The 21,118-nt window shown below is 41.9% G+C and overlaps 1 protein-coding gene across 1 annotated transcript in view; it reads right to left on the bottom strand.

Moving 5' to 3' along the window:
- Positions 1–21,118, bottom strand: part of GCC2 (GRIP and coiled-coil domain containing 2) — a 95,414-nt gene that overhangs the window by 48,817 nt on the left and 25,479 nt on the right. Inside the window, 4 exon segments of the mRNA XM_006085745.3 lie at positions 1,060–1,164; positions 2,442–2,599; positions 2,602–2,605; positions 4,026–4,145. Of these exon segments, the coding sequence (XP_006085807.2) occupies positions 1,060–1,164; positions 2,442–2,599; positions 2,602–2,605; positions 4,026–4,145 (387 nt within the window).

Consider the following 21,118-nt stretch of genomic DNA (forward strand, 5'->3'; position numbering starts at 1 on the left):
AGTTGAATACTTTGTAATTTCAAAATGTGTTTTGTAATAGTTTATTTAATCTAACTTTCTCAGTTTCATTGTATCTCTTATTTTTTATTAACCTCAATTGGTAGTTATTCTCTTATTGGGCTCTTATTTATAAATACTAGTATTTTAAACAGCTTGTACAGTACTTTTCTTATTAGCCTCATCTTGGAAAAAGTTGAGAAAAATAAGCCAAAGTTAAATCTTCATGTGTCATACAATAATCATGTACAAAAATAAAATACCAACCCAATATTCAAAATATCCAATAATTCCTGAGCTTAGATTCTTCTGGAGGGATAGGCATTCAGAGAAATAAGTTCAATTTTCAATATTATGAGGCAAGCAATTTATAAATGACTAGAAGCCCGGTGCACAAAAATTTGTGCACTGGCGGCGGGGGTGGGGGTGGGGGAGGGGTGGGAGTGGTCCCTCAGCCCAACCTGTGCCCTCTCACAGTCTGGGACCCCTCGGGAGATAACCACCTGCTGGCTTAGGCCCGCTCCCCTGGTTGCAGATGGCACGCCCAATCCCACGGTGTCTGCCCAGTCTCCCCCGGTCGCAGATGGCAGGCCCGGATCCGGCGCTGGGTCAGGTGGCCGCTCAGATTGTGCTGCCGCCCGCCCTGCCCACCCCGCCCCGCACAGGGCAGGCCCCGATCCCTCCCTGGGGCGGGGGCGGCGGCTTGGGATCGCACTGCCGCCCGCCCTGCCCTGCACACGGCAGGCCCGGATCTCACGCTGGGGTGGCTGCCAGCTGGGGATCACGCTGCCGCCAGCCCCAGGCGGGGCGGTGCAGCAGGATCTGCCTGCAGTATGCAAATTAGCCACCATCTTTGTTGGCGGCTAATTTGCATATCACGCTGATTAGCCAATGGGAGGCGTAGCGAAGGTAGAGTCAATTACCATGTTTGTCTATTATTAGATAGGATTATTTTAGTACAGCAAGTAACCATGTTTTTGAAAGATTTCTTTTCAATGTTTATAGAATAGTTTAACAAAGATAATTACTGACATCAGTTATGAGTCTGATGTTTTATTTTACCTTTTTAACCAGTTCTAATTCTTGCATGGTTTTCTGTAGCTGTTTCTTTTCCTTTTGAAGTTGTAGCTGAAGTTCTTCAAGTTCATTTACAGAACTGGCATGCTCCTAAAATTAAAAATTAAAAACCCCCACCCCCCACCCCAAGCCAACCAACATTAAAAAGGTATTTGTAAGGAACTATAAAATCTGACATAATAAAATACAAAGTGTTTGAAATCTTTCAATATTTAAAAAATATACAGGCAGTCCTTGGGTTACTTTGGACTCGATGTATGTTGTTTCGTGGTTATGTCACCATCTCCCATTTACAGTATTTATAAAAAAAAAAGTTCCTTCATTTTGACATATGTACATATGTGCTTTATGTTTATTATTTTTTACCACAAAGGTCAGGAATTGTTATCTTTCTTTTAAATTTTTTTTATTGTTTCACTTCATTTCTGCTGTGTATGTGCTCCATGTGAGTGACGTAGGTGTTTATGTAGGTGGGTTCCGACTTATGGCGAAAATCACGTTACCTTGCACCAGAGGAACGGATCTCCAACATAACCTGAGGACCTACTGTACACTCAAAAGTCATAACTTGGATTCTCAAATTCATAGTTAGCATACATTAAGGAATTAATGAATTTTGCTGTATTAACAAATGCTATTCAGCAATCTTTTCATCTTTTTTGTTGTTATTAATCCTTACCTGAGGATATTTTTTCAATTGTTTTTTTTTTTTTTAGAGAGTGAAACAGGAGCAGGGGAATAGAGGTGGGGTGGGGGGAAAGAGAGACACATGGATTGGTTGCGCCCTGACCAGGACTGGGATTGAACCTGAAACCGAGGTACTGTGCTCTTGACTGGGAATTGAACTCATGACGCTTTGGTCCATGGGCCAGCACTCTAACCACTGAACCAAACGGGCCAGGACAATCTTTCCATCCTATATAATAAAAGGTTAATATGTAAATTGTCCCTATGGGCAGGAGTTTGACCAACCGGGAGTTACATGTGCGCTGACCACCAGGGGGCGGTGCGGAACATGGCGGGCGTCGGTGACACTGTGCTGGCCGTGAGAAGCAGTGGAGGTGCTGCTGGCCCCAATGGGCCCCAATGAGAGCGGGACCACGGTGGGGTGGTGGAGCAGGTGAGCAGGTGGCGCAAGGCCAAGGCAGGTGTGAAGGGAGGCCCTGGCTGACAGCCGGGGGAAGGAAGGACCCGGCTGGTAGCGGCGGCAGGCAGCTGTGGGAAGGGAGGCCCTGGCTGGCAGCCGGCAGCCACTAGGGACCCTACCCATGCACGAAATTCATGTACTGGGCCTCTAGTCTTGTAAATAATACTTTGATAAAAACATCAATGTATAACATGAATTAATCTCACAGGACTATTTTTACCTTTATCTTCTGCTCTTTCTTAAGTTTCTCAGCTTCCAACTCTTTGTCTACCATTGCTTTGGCTTTTTGGACCTCTAAAATCTGTACTTCCAATAACTTGACATTAGACTGTAGTGTTTCAACATGAGCCAGGAGATCATCATTGTCAGATTTTATTTTTCACACTAGAATGAGAAATTACTCATTACTGTAAACACACACAAAATATATACAGGAATGAAAGAATAAAATGGTATATTAACGCCCTGACCAGTTTGGCTCAGTGGCTAGAGCGTCAGCTTATGGACTGAAGAGTCCCAGGTTCGATTCCGGTCAAGGGCATGTACCTTGGTTGCGGGCACATCCCCAGTAGGAGGTGTGCAGGAGGCAGCTGATCAATGTTTCTCTCTTATGGATGTTTCTAACTCTCTATCCCTCTCCCTTCCTCTCTGTAAAAAATCAATAAAATATGTTTTTTTTTAAAAATGGTATATTGCCGAAACCGGTTTGGCTCAGCAGATAGAGCGTCGGCCTGCGGACTGAAAGGTCCCAGGTTCGATTCCGGTCAAGGGCATGTACCTGGGTTGCGGGCACATCCCCAGTGGGAGATGTGCAGGAGGCAGCTGATCAATGTTTCTAACTCTCTATCTCTCTCCCTTCCTCTCTGTAAAAAATCAATAAAATATATTTTAAAAAAATAATAAAAATAAAAATGGTATATTAACAAGAATGTTGGCATAGTATTAAAAAATGAAGATTTCAAAATCAGTTTCAAAGAATGACAATGTTAACTTGAGGATAAGTTTTAAACACTATAATTGTTGATATTAATTTGGCAAACAGTATAAAAGACTAGGAACACTGGCAGATAAAATGGCAAAAATGAAACAAAACCAAGAAATCCCTAAGGGAACTGAGATTAGAGCAAGCATGTCAAACTCAAAGACTAACAGGGGCCAAATAAACAAGGTTTAAGTTTATGTGGGCCACAAAAAAAAAAAAAAGCTTCAATTTTCATAGAAACGTAGGTTTATTTCAATAAAGACATGCTGAATACAAAGGGCTGAAATAGAATATTTTAATAAGAATATTTTTTCTTGAACATTAACTTAGCAAACACTGAATAACTGCACAAATTAATAAGTGTAAGGCAAATAAACCTATTTTTCTTGTTCTCTGAAAGCAAAATATTTCCTGTTTTGCACACCAAACTAGTCAGTCCAAGACTAATGACATGGCAGTTGGCTGCTAAAATATTCGCTGCTAGTATTAGTGGAGAGAAATGGTGTGCCTGCGCGTAAGGGAAATGAATGCAACACAATTATAGTAATCAGTCATTAGGGAACATTGTAGTTCATTATTAATAATTATGTATAAGAGGATATTGTAAAAATTAAGTTAAAAATTTTTATTTAAACATTTCTTACATACCATTATATTGGCTGGACCGCAAAAATATTTGTTGTGGGCCACGAGTTTGACATGCTTGGATTAGAGCAATAAGTAATATAGGATAGTTGCTAGGTTTTTTCCCAACAGTGGGAAAAGAAAATGAAATATACTTATTATAATTTTCATGTATGCATTTTCTCAATTTAAAGTTACCTGAAAAGTTGAATTCCTTAATTGTCTTGTAAGATCTTCTACTTGATGCTCAAAATTATTAGCACGTTCTTTTTCTATATCCAAGTGCTCTGATTGCTTATCATATTCCAGTAAAAGATTCTTTAATAAAAGACAAAACAATTTAATTTTAGGATATTATTATACACTCAACCAGTCAGACTATAACATCAAGCCATCTTTATATAAGGTTTATGAGTCCATTCTGGAAGCTTAAATATTTACCTAAATTCAACATTTGACAGAATACCTAATTGGCATTATATAATAAGATTATCATAATTCAGATTATTTTAAGTATGAGGGGAATCTATTGAAGGGGAAGAGGATTTTATATTTATACTAGTGGCCCGGTGCACAAAATTTGTGCACAGGGGGGCGGGGGGTTGTCCCTCAGCCTGGCCTGCACCCTCTCCAATCTGGGACCCCTCACAATCCAGGACCGCTGGCTCCTAACTGCTCACTTGCCTGCCTGTCTGCCTGATCACCCCTAACCACTCTACCTGCTGGCCTTCTCGCCCCCAACTCTCCCCCTGCTGGCCTGATCGCCCCGAACTGCCCGTCCCGGCCCCGCTACCATGGCTTTGTCCGGAAGATGTCCGGAAGTCTCCTGGAAAGTCTCCCCATCTAATTAGTATATTACTCTTTTATTAGTATAGATAGAGGCCTGGTGCACAGCTGGGGACTGGTTGGTCTTCCCTGAAGGGGTCCCGGATCAGGTGGGGGTCCCTTGGGGGTGGGGCCGGCATGGGCGAGGAGCCTGGGTGGTTTGCAGGCCGGCCAAGCCCCCATCGGGGTGGGGGTCCCCACTGGGGGGCGTTGCCAGCCTGGGCGAGGGGCTGAGGGCCGTTTTCAGGCTGGCCACACCCCCTTCAGGGTGGGGGTCCCCACTGCGGGGCAGGGCTAGCCTGGGTGAGGGCGGTTTGCAGGCCAGCCAAGCCCCCGGCTTTGTCCAGAAGGTCTCCAGAAGGTCTCCCGGTCTAATTAGCATATTACTGTTTTATTAGTATAGACAGTAATTTCCAAGTTAAATCTTCGATTCATCAACAAAAACAAACTTCTGAAATGTAAACAAAATTTGAGGAAGGAAAAAATGTTTAACCTGGTCACTTATTTAGTTCCACCTAAAGAATTCTGATAAAGGAAATGTTTCAGGTCTAGTCTAATATAAAGTAGAAGTGCTAATGGTAGAACATGAAAAGACATTATATAAATACAGCCCCTTACATCTTATAGTAAAACATTCAATATTTTCTGAAGACTCTAAAACCAAATGAATTTTTTGGATAGTCCCACATGGCCATTATTCCAGGACAAAATGCCCACAGAGACCTTTCTGCTACATAGCAGCCAATCAGGTTACTCTGCCAGAAATATGTAAATAAGCCGACTGGTTTATCCTCAGTGGATAGAGCGTCGGTCTGCAGACTGAAGGGTCCCGGGTTCGATTCCAGTCAAGGGCATGTACCTTGGTTGCGGGCACATCCCCAGTAGGGGGTGTGCGGGAGGCAGCTGATCAATGTTTCTCTCTCACTGATGTTTCTAACTCTCTATACCTCTCCCTTCCTCTCTGTAAAAAATCAATAAAAATATATTTAAAAAAAAAAGAAATATGTAAATAAGACTCACTGTTTCCAGATTGCCTATAGTTTCTCCTCTTTACCCTCTCTTCTAAATCCTGTTTTTGCCTTTGTTTCTGGACAACTACTGACTGTTCTCCTTCACATAAATGAATTTGTGTGCAAAATGACTAAGAAAATGTTTCTCAGTTTTCTTTGAAAAGTGACTTTCATCCAGCCCTGGACCTCTTGAGTTTTTGGCTAACCTTCCCAGGCTCCTCTGGTGGTCTCATGCATGGATTTATATGTTCTTTCTGGTTCTGGCCAAATCTAATTTTGTTTCTAATTCTGATTTATTCATAGTCAATTACTATCCACACTGGTGACAGTTAGAATCTGAGGTTCTATTTTATGGTCTACCTATTTATTCATTGGCAAAGGCAGGAATTGGGAATCTAAAATCTGGCTTACAAATTTATTTCTCCATGTTCATTTGTCTGAGGATTCTGACAAATCCTAGCATACATAAATATGGAGTTGAGAAATCATGTCTTGTATCTCATAGAGAGATGATGGCATGCTTATTTTGTATTTATGTGGATTCCTCTAAATCCAAAAATCAAAGGTCTTTATCCTCTTACACTCTGCCTAATGTTTTTATTCATTAGGGTTTTAAAAGTTGTCAATAGCTACCCTTAAAAATGGTGGAGATGGTGAACTTTGTTTTTTATTTTACCCCAATTTTAAAACATTTAAGTATTTAACAAAACCAAGGGGGAGTAAATGGATGCTACACTGGCACGTTCCCCAAGACCAAACTGGAATTATAACTAAAATACAAAAAAAAAAAATCTTGAATAATCAACTGAGGACTAACTGGAGAGAACCCTGATAACCAAGGAAGGGAAGTGGAGACTACATAGAGACTGGAGGCCAAAAAAGGGCTGGCCAGGCACCCACAGACAGCAGCTGAAGTTCTGGAGGGACATTTCAGCTGTGGGGCGTTCCAACCGAGGACTCTGGGGTCTAAACCCCAAGCTGGGCACCCCAGCAAAGAGCACCAGAACTGAGAAAGTTGCCAACATAACATCTGGCTATGAAAAGCAGAAGTGTTGTTGTCTACCAGGGAGAGATGGCTGGAAATGCTGGCATCCACATAAAGGGCCAACACACAAAACTTCATGTACAGCCACTCACCTTGGGCTCCGCAGAGGGAGGCCACAGTGGACTGGAGCTATGTAAGCAGAAGCCAGGGTTGGGGACAATGGAGTTAGAGCTCTGGAGACAGACACCCTTATTTCCTGTGCTGAGTCATTCCATCAGCAGCAGAGATCATCTTTCTCAGGCACACATTTGCTAGCCAAGCAGCTTTTGCGTGGGGAGCAGACAGCTGACCCACCCTATTAGAAAACCCCTTGTCCCACCCTGTGGAGTTTCTGTGGACAATTAAGAGACTAGAATAACAATTAGCCTCCAAGTAGAAGCAATTGCTCCACCCTATTGGAAAACCTCTTACTCCACCTGTGGATGATTGCCAGAGGACTACTCAAGACTGAATCCAATCCAGGATGAAGTGGGTCTTTGGAGGCGTTGAGTCTTTGCCTGATCTAATTTGTCAGAAACAGCATTTGACACAGTCCTACACTAGAGATTGAGAGGTGTAGTAGATCTACCTAATATATAGTCACAAACCCAAATAGGCAGCCAAAACAATGAGACAAAGAAACGACCCCCAAAGAAAGAACAAGAAAATTCTACAGAAGAAGACATAAATAAAATCAAGATAAGAAATTTATCTGCTATAGAGTCCAGAATAATGATGGTAAAGATGCTCATCAGCATGAGAAAAGATAAAGTACCTATGAAAACAGAACAGTTGGAAATAAAGAATGACATAGCACAAATAAAGAACACATTGGAAGAAATACACAGCAGATTAGGGGAAGCTGAGGATCAGATCAGTGCATTAGAAGGCAGATTAAAAAAAGTCACTCAATTAGAGAATCAAAAAGAAAAAACAACTAAAAAACAGGAGGGCAGCTTAGGGGAGCTGTGGGACAACATGAAATGTAACAATATTCGCATAATAGGTGTGCCAGAAGAGAAAGAAAGGGAGCAAAGGATAGAGAACGTATTTAAAGAAATAATGGCAGAAAACTTCCCTAACCTGGTCAAGAAAAAGTCACACAAGTTCAGGAGCCACAGAGAACCTCAAACAAGAAGAACTCAAACACACCCACACACAGACACATCATAATTAAATGCTAAAAATTAAAGACAAAGAGATAATTTTAAAGGCAGCAAGAGAAAAACAAATTGTTACGTACAAAGGAGCTCCCATAAGGCTGTGAGCTGATTTTTCATCAGAAACTCTAAAGGCCAGAAGGGAATGGCATAAAGTACTCAAGGTAATGAAAAGCAAGGATCTGAAAGCAAGGTCACTATATCCAGGAAGGCTGTCATTGAAAAGAGATGGTGAAATAAAGAGCTTCCCAGACAAAGGCTAAAGGAGGTCATCACCACCAAGCCAGCATTACAAGAAATGCTAAAGGGACTGCTGTAATGAGAAGAAATATAGAGAGAAACCTAGGCATACAGAATTAAAATGGCAATAAATAAGTACCTATCAATAATAACCTTAAATGTAAATGGATTAAATGCTCCAATCAAAAGACACAGGGTAGTTGAATGGATACAAAACATGACCCAACTAACTATATGCTGTCTACAAGATATCCACCTCACAACAAAAGACTCATACAGGATGAGAGTGAAGGAATAGAAAATTTTTTTCCAGGCAAATGGAAAAGAAAAAAAGCTGGGGTAGCAATACTCATATTGGACAATATAGACTTCAAAATGAAGGCCATCACAAGAGAAAATAAAGGTCACTACATAATACTAAAGGGATTAATCCAACAAGAGGATGGACAGAACCCTGGTAAACATATATGCACCCAATATAGAAACACCTAACTGTATAAGAAACTTCTAGAGGACATTAAGGGAAAGATAGAAAATAATTCAGTCATAGTAGGGTATTTTAACACCTGCTGGCTTTACTGAGTACATCATCCAGACAAAAAATTAACAAGGGAACAGTGACTCTAAAGCAGTGGTCAACAACCTTTCAGACCTCACAGACCACCAGTGGTCCGCGGACGACCGGTTGGTGACCACTGCTCTAAAGGACAAACTAGATCAGATGGATTTAATTTTTTTAAAATATATTTTTATTGATTTTTTACAGAGAGGAAGGGAGAGGGATAGAGAGTTAGAAACATTGATGAGAGAGAAACATTGATCAGCTGCCTCCTACACACCCCCTACTGGGGATGTGCCCGCAACCAAGGTACATGCCCTTGACCGGAATCAAACCTGGGACCCTTCAGTCCGCAGGCCGACGCTCTATCCACTGAGCAAAACCAGTCAGGGCCAGATGGATTTAATTGACAATTATAGAATATTTCACCCCAAAGCTGCAGAATATACATTCTTGTCAACATGGGTCATTCACAAAGACAGACCACATGTTAGGATACAAAACAAGTCTCTACAAGTTCAAGAAGATTGAAAACATATCAAGCATCTCAGAACACAGTGGAATGAAATTAGAAATCAACTAGAGTTTAAACACCCCAAAACATTCAAATACATGGAGGCTAAATAGCATGTTATTAAGCAATGAATGGGTTACCAATGAGATCAAGAAAAATGAAAAAACTTCCTGGAAACAAATGAAAATGAACACACAACAACACAAAATCTGTGGGACACAGCAAAAGCAGTTCTGTAAGGGAAGTTCATAGCAACGTAAGCCTACCTCAAGAAATAAGAAAAAGTGCTAATAAACTATTTAACCCTACAACTTCAGGAATTATAAAGACAACAACAAGAAAAGCCCAGAGTAAGTAGGAAGGAAATAATGAAGATTAGAGCAGAAATAAATTACATAGAAAAACAATACAAAAAAAATCAATGAAACCAAGAGCTGGTTCTTTGAAAAGACAAACAAGATTGATGAACCATAAGCCAGACTCATCAAGAAACAAACAGAGAACCCAAATAAATAAAACCAGACATGAAAGCAGTGAAGTAAGCAGTGACACAATAGAAATACAAAGGATTGTAAGAAAATACTATGAACAAATACATGCCAACAAGCTGGACAATATGGATGAAATAGACAAATTCCTAGAAAAATACAATATCCCAAAACTGAATCAGGAAGAATCAGAAAACCTGAATAGGCCAATAACAATTGATGAAATAGAGGCAGTAATAAAAAACAACAACTTCTAGCCATTAAAAGCCCTGGTCCAGATGGCTTCATAGGGAGTTTTCCCAAACATTCAAAGAACTAACATCTATACTCCTCAAATTATGCAAAACAATCCCAGAGGAAGAATCACTTCCAAGCCCTTTTTATGAGGCCATTATTACCATAATTCCAAAACCAGATAAAGACACTATAAAGAAAGAGAATTACAGGCCAATATCCCTGATGAACATAAATGCTAAAATCCTCAAACAAAATATTACCAAATAAGATCTAGCGATATATTGAAAAGATTATACACCATGACCAAGAGGGATACATTCCAGGGATGCAAGGATGGTAAAATATTTGCAAATCAATAAACGTGATACATTATATAAACAATTTGAAAGACAAAAATCACATGATCATATCAATAGAAGCAGAGAAAGCATTCAACAAAATTGAACACCCATTTTTTAAATAAAAACTAGGCAAAGCAGGAATAGAGGGAGCATATCTCAACATATAAAGGCCATATATGACAAACCTACAGGCAACATCATACTCAATGGGCAAAAACTAAAACCATTTCTCCTAAGAACAGGAATAAGACGAGGATGTCCACTTTCACCACTCTTATTCAACACAGTACTTTAGGTACTAGCCACAGTGATCAGACAAGAAGAATAAATACAAGGCATTCAAATTGGAAAGGAGGAAATAAAATTGTCTTTACTTGCAGATGACATAATATTGTACCTAGAAAACCCTAAAGACTCCACCAAAAAACTACTAGATTTAATAAATGAATTTGAGAATGTAGTAGGATACAAAATCAACACCCCAAATCTATGGCTTTTTTTTTTTTTTTTCCAACGATGTAAGTCTACAGAAAAAGACCCATCGGGATAGACCTCAATCAAATCTATGGCTTTTTAACACAGCAATAATGAACTCTCAGAAAGAGAAACTAAACAAACAATCTTATTTACCATTTTAACAAATAAATTAAGTTATTTGTAAGTTTACCATTTTACAAATAAAGTAAAAACTTGTACTGGGAAAACTACAGGACATTGAAAAAAGAGATAGAAGAAGATATAAACAACTTAAAGAATGTACCGTGTTCATGGATTGTTAGAAATAACATAATTAAAATGTCTATACTATTCAAGGCAATCTACAGATTCAATGCAATCCCTATTAAAATAACAATGGTATATTTCACAAATGTAGAAATTTACCAGGTGTACCAGTTGATAATGCGAATTTTGTAATCAAAGAAAACACGGTAATTTCAAGAGAAACATCAAAAGTGCTTTATTCAAAGTAATGTCCATCGCTAGCTACACATTTCCCCCATCTTTCAGGTAATTTGTGGATACCGTCCCAATAGAACTTTTCTTGTTTTGAGGCAAACCATTCAGAGACCCAATTTTCCACTTCTTTTTTAAAAAAAATATATTTTATTGATTTTTTACAGAGAGGAGGGGAGAGGGATAGAGAGTTAGAAACATCGATGAGAGAGAAACATCGATCAGCTCCCTCCTGCACATCTCCTACTGGGGATGTGCCCACAACTAAGGTACATGCCCTTGACCGGAATCAAACCCGGGACCCTTCAGTCCGCAGGCCAATGCTCTATCCACTGAGCCAAACCGGTTAGGGCCCAATTTTCCACTTCTTTGTACGTTTTGAAGTGCTGCTCAGAAAGTGCGCGTGCCATTGATCGGAACAAGTGGTAATCTAAAGGAGCAAGGTCTGGTGAATACAGCGGGTGGGTTAATACTTCCCAGGGAAGATCTTTTAACGTGTCTTTAACTGGTTTTGAAGTGTGTGATTGTGCGTCATCATGAAGCAAAATTACTTTGCCGTGTCTTCTGGCACATTCTGGTCGTTTCATGCACGGTCAAAGTGTGGTTCAAATTGATTATTTGTTGTCGGCAGCAATCAGTATTAATGGTTTCACCTGGTTTTAGAAGCTCATAATACACCACACATTCCTGATCCCACCAAACGCAGAGCATTGTCTTCTTTCTGAAGCAATTTGGCCTTGCAGTCCATGTTGATGGTTGACCTGGATCAACCCATGATTTTGTGCATTTGGGATTCTTAAAATAAATCCACTTTTCATCGCCAGTCACAATTCAATGCAAAAAAGACTTTCTTTCGTGCCGTTGAAACAACATTTTACTGATGACTTTTCGGTTTTCCATTTGTCTTTTGTTCAGTTGATGTGGCACCCATTTTCCTCCCTTTAAAATTTTTCCCATTGCTTGTAAACGATCGGAAATTGCTTGCTGAGCAACGTTTAATCTTTCTGCAAGTTGTTTTTGAGTTCAACGAGCATCTTCATCCAATAATGCTTGTAATTGTTGGTCTTCAAACTTTTTCGGGTTACCTGAATGTTCTTTGTCTTTCACATCAAAAGCATCACTTTAAAGCGTTTAAACCAGCCTTCACAAGTATCTTGATATGGAGCATGTTCACCATAAGCTTCCTGAAATATATGATAACTTTCAGCAGCACTTTTCTTCAAAATAAAGTAGTGAATTAAAACTTCCCGCAAATGCTCTATTTTTGGCACGAAATTCGACATTTTTAAGGGTAAAAATATTTATGATGTTAACACCTTCAGAAAATTTGACATATGAAGTTTTGAAGCTTGCTGTCAATACAACAAAATAGCATACATATCAAATCACATATGTAACAACATATGTGTAAATCAACATATTGAAAAAATTCCGCATTATTAACTGGTACACCTGGTATATGGAACCAAAAAAGATACCGAATAGCTTCATCAAATTGCAAAAGAAGAACAATGTTGGGAGGAATCACAATAGCAGATATCAAGTTATACTACAAACCCACCGTAATCATAACAGCCTGGTGCTGGCACAAGAACAGGCACATAGATCAATGGAACAGAACAGACAGCCCCAAAATCCACCCAAGCCATACGCTCAATTATATTTGACAAAGGAGGCAAGAGCATACAATGGAGTCAACACAATCTCTTCAATAAATGGTGTTGGTAAAATCTGACAGATACATACAAAAAAAATGAAACTAGACCACCATATACAAGAATAAACGGAAAATGGATAAAAGACTTAAATGTAAGTTGGAAAATCATAGAAATCGTAGAAGAAACCATAGGCAGCAAAATCTCAGACATCTCTCCTAACAATATGTTTCCCAATACATCTCCTAGGTCAGTGGTCGGCAAACTCATTATTCAACAGAGCCAAATATCAACAGTACAACGATTGAAATTTCTTTTGAGAGCCAAAATTTTTAAACTTAAACTATATAGGTAGGTACATTGTTATTAACTTAATTAGGGTACTCCTAAGGCTTAGGAAAAGCCACACTCAAGGGGCCAAAGAGCTGCATGTGGCTCGCGAGCTGCAGTTTGCCGACCACGGTCCTAGGTCAAAAGAAACTAAGGAGAAAATACACAAATGGGACTACATCAAAAGAACAAGCTTCTGTACTACAAAAGAAACCACCAACAAAATAAAAAGGGAGCTGACTGTATGGGAGAACATATCTGGCAATGATACATCTGATAAAGGGTTAATACCCAAAATACATAAGGAACTCAATACAAATTAACAAAAGACAAACAATCCAATTGAAAAATGGGTAAATAACCTAAATAGACACTTCTCCAAAGTAGACATTCAGATGACCAAGACACATGAAAAAATAAATGCTCAATCACCGATCATCAGAGAGATGCAAATCAAAACGACAATGAGGTATCACCTCACATCTGTCGGAATGGCTACCATCAATGAATCAACAAATGACAAGTGCTGGTAAGGATGTGGAGAAAAGAGAACCCTAGTACACTGCTGGTGGGAATGCAGACTGGTGCAGCCATTATGGAAAACAGTATGGAGTTTCTTCAAAAAATTAAATATGGAACTGCCATTTGACCCAGTGATCATACTTGTAGGAATATATCCTAAGAAAACAAAACACCAATCAGAAAGAATGTATGTTCATAATAGCATAATTTACAATACCCAAGCATAAAAACAGCCCAAGTGCCTATCAGTAGATGAGTGGGTAAAAAAGCTGTGGTACATTTATACCATGGAATACTATGCAGCAGTAAGCGTCAGCATTGAGGGGCCTTGAGAGTATTATGCTAAGTGAAGTAAGTCAGTCAGACAAAGACAAGTATCACATGATCTCACTCATATGTGGAATCTAATTAAAATAAACTGATGTACAGAGTGGATCCAGAAGCGTGGAAGCATGGAACAGAGTGCAGAATCTCCGAGGGAAGACGGGGGAGGGTGGGTGGGTGGGAGGTGATCAACCCAAGAACTTTGTATGCATATATGTATAATCCATGGATACCGATAATAGGGTGTTGAAGGCTTGGGGCAGAGGGCAAGGGCAGGCTGGAGGGGATTAAAGGGGGGAGAAAAAGGGGGACATATGTACTACTTTCAACAATAAACATTAAAAAAATTAAAAATGTTTTAACAGACTTTATCATTTAAAAGTTTTAGGTTTATACAAAAACTGAGGGGAAAGTATAGAGAATTCCCTATACCCATCTTTCTCCAATACATAACCTCCTTCATCATCAACGTTCACCACAAGAGTGGTACATTACAATAGATAAACCTACTACATTGGTTCACCATTGATGAACAACATCATTACCCTAAATCCAAAGTTTATATTAGGGTTCACTGTTGGTGTTGTACATTCTATGGGTTTGAATAAATGTATAATGACATATAGTCACTATTACAGTGCAGTTCTACTGCCCTACAAATTCTGTATTCCACCTATTCTTCTCTTTTCCCCCACAAACCCTCAGAACCATTGTTGTTTTTTTGTTTGTTTGTTTGTTTTTTACTATATCGGTAGTTTTACTGTTTCCATAATGTCATATAGTTGGAATCAAATGTATTTTCATCTTGGCTATTTTCACTTAATAGTGGTATGCATTTAAGTTTCTTGCATATCTTTTCATGGCTTGATAGCTTATTTCTTTTTAGCGCAGAATACAGTCATTCACCACTTAATGATGGGAATAAGCTCTGATAGATACATCATTAGGTAGTTTCATCATGGGAACATCATTGAGGCACTTACACAAACCTTGATGATCCTATATACCTAGGCTCCTGGGCTACAAGCCTGAGTGTACAGCATGTATGGTACTGAGTACTGTAGGCAATTGTAACACAATGGTTAAGTATTTGTGTATCTAAATGTAAAAAAAGTACAGCAAAAATACAGTAGAAAATATTTAAAAAATGGTACAGTTGTATAGGGCACTCACCATAAATGGAGCTTGCAGGACTGGAAGTTGCTCTGGGTGAGTCAACCAGTGAGTGGTGAATGAATGTGAAGTCCTACGGCACTACTACAGACTTTATAAATACAGTCCCCAAAGCCCTTACCTTGCTTCCACTGGACAGTCAAAAATAGAACATAAAGCTGTCAATGCTGCTCCATAAACAGGAATGTGTGCTGGACTGATTGGAAGTATTGAGGGAAGGCTGGCTAGTTAAGACATAGATTACCATAATAATGTCAGGAAGGAGTGAAAGATGGCCTGAGGATCAGCAGGAATAAGAAATCAACATGGAGAGAGAAAGGAACGTAGGGATTGTCATGGTAATGTAGTTTCAGCTACTGCATGTTGGAACAGTAGTCAGGTTAAGGAACTTTGTGGTCCTCATTTAAAAAAAAAAAGAAGAGGGTGTTTAACATTGAGAGGGTATAGAACTGAGGATTCAATATTTTGACTGTGGTAATTTTTTACTTCCATCAACCCTCTATGGCATTGAACTGACGGGAGAAATAAAACTATGCTTTAAATCAGGGGTGAGGAACCTTTTTTTCTGCCAAGGACCACTTGGATATTTATAACATCACTAGTAGTCCTGCGCACGAATCCGTGCGCCAGTAGCTCGCTGCTGCCCTCCTGTAGCTCTCTGCCCGCTGAACCCGCCCTCTTGTAACTCCCCCTGTCCCCCCTCATAGCTGGCTGCCCTGCCCCCTCCTGTAGCTCTCTACTGCCCACTTGTAGCCATTAGCTGGCTGCCACCCTCCTGTAGCTCCCCCCGCACCCCTCGCCCCCTCATAGCTTGCTGCCCTGCCCCGTCCTGTAGCTCTCCGTCTCCCACTTGTAGCTCAATGCCCCACTCTCCTACTGATCCATGATCTGGTCGTTACACAGTCACTCGTTACGTAACGACCATTTGCATATTACATCTTTATTATATAGGATTTTCGGGCCATACAAATTATCCTTAAAAATTAGCCTGCTATATTTGGTCAAACATTTAATTAACTCACCCCTAATGCCTTGGCAGGGCCAGACCAAATGATTTCTCGGGCCTTATATGGCCCATGGGCTGGACGTTCCCCACCCCTGCTTTAAATCATTACAACCTGAAAATATTTCCCAAGAACAGACACAGGCTGGCTCCACATTACCGCCAGTAAAAACTTTTCCTAAAGTGGCAGTGGCACTTAATCCTTGTTAAAGTAGCTCCTTTAGACCTCTGTACAAGATTTAGATCCTCAACAAAGAATTTACAGCCTTGTACTCTGAAGACTATCAAGCTAGATCTGGGAGAGCTGTAATGGCCTCTGAATATATAGCATTGGGGCACAGACCCCTGTGTACTGAGATAGTTCAGTTGCTGACTGACTGGAATGTAACCTGTGCAATCAAAATTGAGGTGCTGCGAGTGAGAGAAAATCTATTGCCAAACCCCACAGATATGCTCCCATCAGTGAAAAAAAAATCCCTTCTGAACCACATATTTCTAAAATTTAGCTCCATTATAATTTTATGAGACCACTGTCATAGATTTGGTCTGTCATTGACCAAAATTTCATTATGTGGTACATGACATCCATTCACTTACTGAAGGCCATCTTGGTTGCGTCCAAGTTTTGGCAATTATGAATAATGCTACTATAAACACCTGTATGTAGGTTTTTGTTTGGATTTAAGTTTTCAAATCCTTTGGGTAAATACCAAGGAGCATAGTTGCTGAATCATATGGTAAGAGTATGTTTAGTTTTGTAAGCAAATATCAAATTCCTTCCAAAGTGGCTGCACCATTTGGCATTCTCATCAGCAATGAATGAGTTCTAGTTGTTCCATGTCCTTGCCAGCATTTGGCAGTGTCATCTTTTCAGACTCTGACTACTCTAACTGGTATATAGTGGTATCTCATTGCTGCTTTAATTTGCATTTCCGTAATCCTACCTAATAAAAGAGAAACATGGTAATTAGCCGTACGTCCGCTACCCTTCCCATTGGCTAATCAGGGAGATATGCAAATTAACTGCCAACCAAGATGGCGGCCGGCAGCCAGGCAACTGACGTGAACAGGGAAGCTTCCTTGCTTCAGTGACGGAGGAAGCCAAGCTTCCCCGCCTGCCTTGCCAGCCTCTCAGCTGCAACTCTAAGAAACATTGTAGGAAGAAACCAAGATGGCGGCATAGGTTAACGCCGGAGTTTGCTGCCTCGAACAATCACTTCAAAAATACAACTAAAAGACAGAACGGACATCACCCAGAACCACAGGAAGGCTGGCTGAGTGGAAATCCTACAACTAGAAGGAAAGAGAAATCCATACTGAGACTCAGAGGAGGCGCAGTGCGGAAGTGAAATACTAAGGTGCAGAGTGCATGTGGAGCGGGCCGGCGGCGGAGGGCGCGGTTGTTGTTTTCAATCGGGAGGGAGTTTCAGACTCTAAGCTCCAGATCCGGGCGAGTCTCTAGGGACCCAGACTCAAATGGGAGAAGCGGGACTGTCTGGCTTTGGTCGGAACTCGAATGCAGCTTTCTCTCCCGGGACTCTGAGAGGCAGAGACCCTGGGGACGGATCTGAGAGCAACCATAACTGCTCGCTCCGCCCACCCTGTAGATCCCCGGGGACCCGCCCTGTCCAAGCCCTGCACGGAGGCATTTGCCGGATAGCCTTAGGCAAACGCTAGACTAGCACCGCCCTAGAGATCCAGCACAGAAGCTCTCCAACTGCAGACACAGCTGACTCTCATAGCCAGTTAGCCTGGAGGTCAATTCACCCCCAGTACTGCCGACAACAATCAAGGCTTAACTACAACAAGACTGTGCACAAAGACCACAAGGGGGTGCAGCAAGAAAGCATAAAAAATGCGGAGACAAAGAAACATGACAGAAATGGAGGATATAGAGCTAAAAAACGCAATTTTGAGGGCTTTCAATAATTTGCTAGAAACTGCCGATAAACTTGATGAGATCCTCAAGAAATCTAATGAGACCCTCGATGTTGTGATAAAGAACCAACTAGAAATTAAGCATACACTGACTGAAATAAAGAATATTATACAGACACCCAACAGCAGACCAGAGGAGCGCAAGAATCAAGTCAAAGATTTGAAATGCGAAGAAGCAAAAAACACTCAACCAGAAAAGCAAAATGAAAAAAGAATCCGAAAATACGAAGATAGTGTAAGCAGCCTCTAGGACAGTTTCAAGCGTACCACGATCAGAATTATAGGGGTGCCAGAAGATGAGAGACAGCAAGATATTGAAAACCTATTTGAAGAAATAATGACAGAAAACTTCCCCTACCTGGTGAAAGAAATGGACTTACAGGTCCAAGAAGCGCAGAGAACCCCAAACAAAAGGAATCCAAAGAGGACCACACCAAAACACATCATAATTAAAATGCCAAGAGCAAAAGACAAAGAGAGAATCTTAAAAGCAGCAAGAGAAAGAAACTCAATTACCTACAAGGGAGTACCCATACGACTGTCAGCTGATTTCTCAACAGAAACTTTGCAGGCCAGAAGGGAATGGCAAGAAATATTCAAAGTGATGAATACCAAGAACCTACAACCAAGATTACTTTATCCAGCAAAGCTATCATTCAGAATTGAAGGTCAGATAAAGAGCTTCACAGATAAGGAAAAGCTAAAGGAGTTCATCACCACTAAACCAGTATTATATGAAATGCTGAAAGGTATCCTTTAAGAAGAGGAAGAAGAAGAAAAAGGTAAAGATACAAATTATGAAGAACAAACATGCATCTATCAACAAGTGAATCTAAGAATCAAGTGAATAAATAATCTGATGTACAGAATGAACTGGTGATTATAATAGAATCAGGGACATAGAAAGGGAATGGACTGACTATTCTTGGTGGGGAAAGGGAGTGGGAGATGCGGGAAGAGACTGGACAAAAATCGTGCACCTATGGATGAGGACAGTGGGTGGGGAGTGAGGGCGGGAACTGGGAGGAGGGGAGTTATGGGGGGAAAAAAAGAGGAACAAATGTAATCTGAACAATAAAGATTTAATTAAGAAAAAAAAAAAAGAAACATTGTAACAAATATAGAAGCTAAACCAAACCCCAGAAACCTGCTTTAGTCAGCCAGGCTTCAGCCAGAAGGACCGCAACATTGTTTCAAATACAGAAGGTAAACAAAGGCCAGAAACCCTGCTTTTCAGCAGCCGAGGCCTCAGAGCTAAAGCTGGCCCAGAATAAAAAAAGAAAAGAAAAAAAGGACAGGTTGGGAGCTTCAGTCACCCGCCAGCCTGAAAACGGCCCTCAGCCCCTCACCCTGACTGGCTAGTCACCCCAGTGGGGACCCCCACCCTGATCCAGGACACCCTTCAGGGCAAACCAGCCGGCCCCCACCCGTGCACCAGGCCTCTATCCTATATAGTAAAAGGGTAATATGCCTCCCAGCACCAGGATCAGCGTGACAGGGGGCAGCGCCCAAACCCCCTGATCGCCCTGCTGTGTGTGATAGGGGGTGGGGCCACAACCCCCTGATCGGTCCTGCTCGTGTGTGACAGGGGAAGGTGCCCCAACCCCCTGATCAGCCCTGCTCTGTGCCTGATAGGGGGGAGCTCTCCAACCCCCTGATCGCCCTGCGGCTCTGTGTGTGACAGGGTGCAGCGCCCTAACCCCCTGATCGGCCCTGCTCTGTGTGTGACAGGGTGCAGCGCCCCAACCCCCTGATCCGCCCTGCTCTGTGTGTGACAGGGGGCGGTGCCCCAACTCCCCTATCGGCCATACTCTGTGACGGGGGGAGCTCCCCAACCCCCTGATGGGCCCTGCTCTGTGCCTGACAGGGGGGAGCTCCTCAACCCCCTGATCGGCCCTGCTCTGTGCGTGACAGGGTACGGAGCCCCAACCCCCCTGATGGGCCCTGCTCTGTGCATGACAGAGGGCAGCGCCCCAACCCCCTGATCAGCCCTGCTCTGTGCGTCACAGGGGGTGGCACCACAACTTCCCTATCGACCCTGCCTTGAGTGTGACAGGGGGCGGTGCCCCAACCCCCCAACCAGCCGTACCCTGAGCGTGACTAGGGGTGGCATCGAAACCTCCTGATCCGCCCTGCTCTGTGCATGACAGGGGGCAGTGCCCCAACTCCCCAATCATCCCTGCTCTGAGCCCGACCAGGGGCTGCACCTAGGGATTGGGCCTGCCCTCTGCCACCCGGGAGCAGGTCTAAGCCAGCAGGTCATTATCTCCTGAGGGGTCCCAGACTGTGAGAGGGCACAGGCCGGGCTGAGGGAACCCCCCCTCTCCCCCGAGTGCACAAATTTTTGTGCACCGGGCCTCTAGTACTATATAATAAAAGCCTAATATGCAAATCAACTGAATGGCAGATTGGCGGGGCTGGCAAGCGGGTGGCGCCAGCCCAGCCAAGACGGGTGCCAGTGGGCAGAGGAAGGGATGGCAACCAGCAGACAGCGGCGACCGGTGGAGTCGGAGGGGTGATTGGGGGGAATGGCCGTCTGCTTGCTGGCTGGTGCCGTCCCAATTGCTCCACTGGTCACCTCCTGCAGAGGGAGGCCGGACATCCCCCAAGGGCTCCTGGTCTGCAAGAGGGTGCAGGCCTGGCTGAGGGACCTCCCCCCCGCCCCCGCCCTGAGTGCACTAATTTTCATGCACCGGGCCTCTAGTAATATATGATATGGAATATCTTTTCATGTTTATTTGCAATCTATATATCTTCTTTAGTGAGGTATTTGTTAAGGTCTTCAGCCCATTTTAAAATCAGGTTTTTTGTTTCTTCTTATTGTTGAGTTTTAATAGTTCTTTGTGTAGTTTGAATAATAGTCCTTTATCAAATACATGTCGTTTGCAGTATTTTCTTCTAATCAGTGGCTTGTCTTCTCATTCTTTTGACACATTTTAATTAAGTTTAGGTGTTAATTACTTTCAGGGCCTTTAGGGTTCTATCTAAAAAGCC

The sequence above is a fragment of the Myotis lucifugus genome, unplaced genomic scaffold (assembly GCF_000147115.1).
Source record: "Myotis lucifugus unplaced genomic scaffold, Myoluc2.0 scaffold_21, whole genome shotgun sequence".
In the NCBI taxonomy this organism is placed as follows: Eukaryota; Metazoa; Chordata; class Mammalia; order Chiroptera; family Vespertilionidae; genus Myotis; species Myotis lucifugus.